This window comes from Myotis davidii, unplaced genomic scaffold (assembly GCF_000327345.1).
Source record: "Myotis davidii unplaced genomic scaffold, ASM32734v1 scaffold710, whole genome shotgun sequence".
Taxonomy (NCBI): Eukaryota; Metazoa; Chordata; class Mammalia; order Chiroptera; family Vespertilionidae; genus Myotis; species Myotis davidii.
Window position 1 is genome coordinate 1,623,635 of NW_006284328.1, and position 6,000 is coordinate 1,629,634.

At 54.6% G+C, this 6,000-nt stretch overlaps 1 protein-coding gene across 2 annotated transcripts in view; it reads right to left on the reverse strand.

Annotated features, from left to right (window-relative positions):
• TMCC2 (transmembrane and coiled-coil domain family 2) overlaps window positions 1-6,000 on the reverse strand; it is a 35,842-nt gene that overhangs the window by 18,419 nt on the left and 11,423 nt on the right. For both annotated transcript variants that reach the window (XM_006754401.2, XM_015569498.1), the window contains exon 2: window positions 4,592-5,134. In XM_006754401.2, the coding sequence (XP_006754464.1) occupies window positions 4,592-5,134 (543 nt within the window). The remainder of the gene's footprint in view (window positions 1-4,591; window positions 5,135-6,000) is intronic.

The following is a 6,000-nucleotide window of genomic DNA, read 5'->3' on the forward strand; positions in this document are numbered from 1 at the left end:
CACACTCCTGCGCTAGCCTCTCCACAGAGCCTCCCGGGGACACCGCGCACAGCCCAGAGGGGCGGGAGGAATGTGGTGACAGCTGGGGAGAGGTTTTTGTGGTTTTTTAAAAATTTGTTTTAATCCTCACCTGAGGATATTTTTTCCATTGCTTTTCAGAGAGAGAGGGAGGGAAGGAGGGAGGAAAAGAGGGAAGGAGAAAGAGAAACATCGATGTGAGAGACATCAATCAGCTGCCTCTTGCACACACCCCGACTGGGGACAGGGAGCAAACCTGCAACCTGGGTGTGTGCCCTTAACTGGAACTGGAACCCAGGACCCTTTGGTGCACAGGCTAATGCTCTACCCACTTAGGCACACCGGCCAGGGCAGGGGAGAGGTTGTAAACAAGGCTGAAAGGGAAGCAATGAATGATCCAGACAGGAAGGAACAGGAGAAAAGGGACACGGGCCGCTGACCCCTGCCAATCCGCTCCCAGGTAATGAAGGCAGGACGAAAGAGTTACTCAATTTTCCTGAGTACACATTTTCTAGAAATTGCTGCTCAGCAATGAACACATTAAAACAGAGGGTAGGAACTCATCCGCTGAGGCAGCCCATATCCACTGTCACTGCACCTATGACCAGCGGCTCCTGCTGCAGCCACGGGGATTCCCAGGAGCAGGCCACACTCCGATGGGGACCCAGAAGTCGTGTCACCTGCCTTCTCTGTTTGCCTGCCAATGCCCCAGTGTGCCTGCGGATGCTGACAATATTTCTCCACTTTATAGATATAAGACAGAGTAGTTACCTTGCTCAGTGTCACACAAACAATAGAAAGCAGAATGGTGAGGCTGAGATGACAACTTTGTTGTTGTTTTAAAGGGACTTATTTAAGGCACAGCCTCAAAGACAGCTAACTGGGTTTGAAGAGAACAAATGACAGCCAGACCGTATCACCAGGGCAGAACTGCGGCTGGGGCTGGGGGCCCCATCCTGTCCCTCTGCGGAGCCCAAGCTCTCCTCGGGGCTCCAGGGCCCCTACTTTCTTAGGTTGGGGTCGGGTGAGCCTCTCCAGGGCAGCCCAGGAACTTTGGCTGCCTCCAGGGTGTTTTGATAACTCAACCCCCGAGAGGACTCTGGATGGGGCTCTGGTCCGAAAGCCAGCTGGTGCATTCTAAACAATGGCAAGGGGTGTTGTAGTGAGGGAGGCTTATGAATTAAAAATAGATGCTAGTAATCACCAGGGAGCTTGCAGAGAGCATGTGGGGCTGTGTTTACTCGAGAGAGAAGAATACCTCCTATTCATGCCAGAGACCAGGGGGGAACCACCACAGCTTCTCACACCAACCAATGGCTTCTGGGTCTGGGCAAGTCAGCTGACAGAGCAGGGCCCCCTCCCTGACCTGGAAGGACCCCCCCCAGGGCCACACCAGTTCCTGGAGGGGCAGCTCCAGGTTCGGCAGCTGAGTAACCGAGGGAAATGTCAACACGGAGATCAAGCCACCCTCCCTGGGCCGAGGCAAACCTGCTCACGGCAGATCTTGCGTAGAAACATCGGATCTAGTCTCCTCCCTGCCATGAACGAGCTGGGTACCCTCAGACAAGCAGCCCCTTGATTCCTCCCTCTAAGCCTCAGTCTATCCAGCTGTAACACGCAGATCATGATGCCTGCTCCACAGGGATGTTAGTAAGATTAACCAGGCAGTGCACGTGACAAAGCTTTGGGGAGCTGAAAGCTTTCAGTAAGGATAGAAAACGATCACCGGAACAACCATTTCCCCCATCACCACCCTGACCCCAGTCAGCTCACCCAAGAGTCTCTGGGCCTGGCCTTGGCCGGCAGCAAGAAGAGAACCTGCCTGCCCTCTGGGTATCTCCAGGGCACTGTGAAGGCCAAATACGAGCCACATGGAAAACCCTGGGGAGAGCTCCCCTGCCGGTGCTCCCAGTCGGCAAACATCTACAACCCTTCCCAGCGTCCCCTGGGGCGCACCGCCCACCCGCTCCATCTGCCCCAGGGGCAGAGACTACGCGGTCCATGTTCTCTCTTGTGAAAGTACAGTCGCTGTAGCACCAGAGACCTTCACTTAACAGGCCTGTTCTAATTTGATTTTTAAAATGTATTCGCTGACTCAGCAGTGAGCTGTGGGCCTGGCTGCCTCACATGCAGGGCTGATGGTTGTGCTGGGCCCCTTGGAGCTCCTGATCACCCCCCCCCCCAACACACACACAAGGCCATGCTACCCTTCTGGAGATACGTCCAGATCTCACTCTCGGAACAGACTTCTTCATAGTTGAAACTTTGCTTGCAAATGGTCCAGAGCCACCGTTTTAAGCACCGTCTACAGTGTAGACTCTACACACTGACAACTCCCCAGTGTATGCCTCGAGCCTGGACCTCTCCCCGAGACTCCAGATTTATTCGTCTGATTGCTAGCATTTCCTCATGGGCATTTAATAGACATCTCACATGTAGCATGTCTAAACCCTGCTCCATTTCTACCCTCACAGCCCTTGCCAAATATCTGTTCCATTTGCCACTTTCCCCCAACTCAGTTGAGGACAATTTCTTCTTTCCAACTGCCAGGCCAAAACCACGCAAGCCATCTTTGCCTGCTCCCTGTCGTGCCCCACATCTGTCGGAAATGGATGTAGCTTGATCTCTGAAGCAAATCCAGAACCCGCACTTCTTACCCCTACCCGGGGGCAAGCCATCATCTCCCCACTAGAGGCTTCCAGCACTTTCTAGCTGGCTCCATGCTCATGCCCTGGCTCACAGCACGTTCTCCACCCAGCAGCCGAGTGATCTTCTTGAAAGGTGTCTCTCATCTGTATAAAAACCTTCTAATGACTTCCCATCTCACTTAAGAAAAAAAAGTCAAAAGCCTTTTTCCTGGCCTACTGGGCCCTATGTGATCTGCAATCCTCCCTGACCATCTTTTAAAAACCGCTCAAAAAAATAAAATGAAATAAAAATAAAAACCACTCAAAATAAAATTGCCCCAACCCCACATCACTGGCCTGTCTCCTCCCCCAGACTACACATGGTGCCACCCCTTCCACCATCTTCCTCAATGGCCTGGAAGTGGTTTCTTGCTGGTTCCCAGTGACCCCCGCAGCCCCACCTTGATACTTACTACCCATCTACATTCCCAAACCCAGATCTGGCCTGCACCCCGGCCACACTCACTCTGTGGCCTACTTCCTCCTCCTCCAAATGCCTTTCTCCTCTGGCTTCCGCCTCCTCTCTCCTACATACTGTATGGCTGCTCTGTCCCTGTACGTCAGATCCCTCCTTAGTCTCCTTCTCACTCAACACATGCCCTCCCGGAGTCTCATCTACACCAACTTCAAGCTCAGTGCTGACTTCCGGGGTGCTAGACCCAGCCCAGACCTCGCCCCATGAGCCTGGCTGCCAACTGGAGCTCTGCAGTCAGACAACAGCAAAATTGAATTTACCACTTTCCTCCCAAACATGCTCCTTCCGCCCGTGTTTCCTAACCAGGGAAAGGCCCGTCCCTAAACCCTGGAGCCAGCCTCTCAGCCTTCCCTTCTTCGTCTTCCATATCCACGTCTTCACTTGCACTATTGGTTCTAATGCCAAGTGTCTTCTGACTGGGTTTCTTCTCCATGTCTCACTGGCCTCAGTCTACCTGTCAGTCCCCCAAAGTGCTGGTCTCTCCAACCACAATGAGCCCCTAGGAGCCCCTGGCACCAGCTACCCTGCTTTTGTACACACTGCACCTTCCCTCTCTGGTCCCCTCCACCCAGTTCTTTGCTGCCTAAATTATATGCCTTCTTCAAGATTTACCTCGAAGGCTTCCTCCAGAACAGTGGTCGGCAAACTGTGGCTCGCGAGCCACAGTTTGCCGACCACTGCTCCAGAAGGTCTTTGCCAACTCTCCCTTTCCCTCCAGCCTCCCTACCCTGAAGCTCCCACAGCCTCTATCACAGCCTCATCACCCCATCGGTCCACTCGCCCCGCTGTCTCCCCGCTACTCAGTGAGCTAGCTCCCTCTGGCTTGTTCACTCTTATAGCACAGAACAAGCACTCGATAAATACCTGTTACATGAATAAGTTCAGGAAGTACCAAACTAGACTGTCTCCTTGCTGAACGGCACTTCATGGATCCCGCCCCTATCTTCTTTGGTTGGTAATAATAATAAAAAACACCACTGTACCAGGCTCCATTCCAAGTATGTTACACATATGAAGCCATTTACTCCTACAACAACTCTATTATTATCCCCACTTTCAACTGGGGAGACTGAGGTACAAAGAGGTTAAGTGACCGATGGAGCTGGTGAGTGGCAGAAGCAGGGTTGTGCTCTTAGCCACTGCACGTGATTCCTCTCAATAGCATGTTTGAGGAAAACACACCAAAATTAGTATCAGCCTGAGCCTTTGGGATCATCTCTGGCTTTGGCTCAGTCTACCTCTGCCTCCTTCAGGCAGGCAGACTGATCTGCAGGCAACAGGTGTCCAAGCCCGCTGTGCGGGGGGGCCCCCAGCTCAGCCCCGAGGTGCAGAACCACCCCCGGCGCCCCGAAACCGCCCTTGCCTCTGAGTAGCCCCCCACCTGAAAGGCCCTCACCTTGTCCCACCTCACCTTGTCCCCGATGCCCTCGGCCTCCTCGGCCAAGAGGTACACATTGCCACCATCCGCCAGCAGCAAGGCCGTGTCAGTGGTGGAAGAGGAACGGGGCCGGCACTGGTGCTGGTGCAGGATGGCGGCCAGGCTGCTGTCCTGGGGGGCCTTGCGCAGCAGGTGGGGGCTGCCACGCTGGGGCTCCAGGGAGCTGCTCTTGGTACGCCGGCTGCTGCCCCCGCTGCTGCCCCCGCTGCCGCTGTGCAAGCTGGCACCCCGCTTGATGGAGGGCCGGGAGCGGATCTGCTGGAGCACACGGTTGAAGGCGGTGGGCCGGGCGGGCAGGTCGTGCAGGGACATGGCATAGGAGACCCGATGCATCTCAGGGGAACGCTCCTTCTCATCCGGGGAGTCATGGTCAGACACGCCCTGCTGCTGCTGCTGTGGCGGCTGCTGGCAATCCTGAGACGCCTGGTGCTCCCTCTCTCGTGACCGGCGGCGGCTGTGGAACAGGTGCTTCAGGCCGTGGCTGAACATGGAGCCCTCCGAGAGCTGCTGGGTTTTCTTAAGAGGGAGAGACAAAGGGCCCTGGTGAGTGGACAGCTCCTGAGCCCAGTTGGTGGGCAGAAGTGAGGCGTCTGCTCTTAGGAGATCAGTGTAGCCCCTACAGCTGTCTGAATCTGGAAGACCCTCTAAAGGGCCCTTCACACCTAAGGTCACGCCTTGCAGAAAGGTGGCAGCCCAGACCTGCTCCTTTCGTTCCAAAGAAATGCACCTCCATGGCTCCCCACAGGACATTCCCAACCCCCACGTGGGGTCAGGGTTACTGGTGAGATCCTCGTGGCTAGTCTGGGGCACACGCAGGCAGCACGGAGGTGGTTTCCCTCTGGTCTGATTCTCCCCCGTCCCTCAGCCCCTGCCTCTTTCTAAGGTAGGTCGTCCTTCAAGCTGCACGGGCTCCTCCAGACCACCAGGCATCCATTTCCAAAGAGGCCTCAGTGTGACACTCTGGGAAAATCAGTCATTCAATCAGGCTATGCTGTTGTAGCAGACACTGCTCACTGCCCACTCAATATCTTTTCCCCTTTCTTTCTTATCCACCAAACTGCGTAGCCTTCATGCGCCCTGCTAAAAATTCTTGCTTCATCAGACTCCCTTGCAGCTAAGAGTAGCCACATGACACAGTTTTAGCCAAAAACAACAACAACAAAAAAAAACAAGGTGAGACTCTCTAGAAAGACTTGCTTCCCTGGCCTTCCTACTTCTTCCCGACTGGAATGTGGAGGTAATGGCTGGAGATGCAGCAGTCATCTTGCCGCTAGGTGACTGGTATGATATGAAGGTCTGTTTCCACACAGGAGAGCCTGAGAACTTGAGGGCCCTACGGAGCCACCAAACCAATTGTGAGTGCCTATCCTGGGATTCCTGCT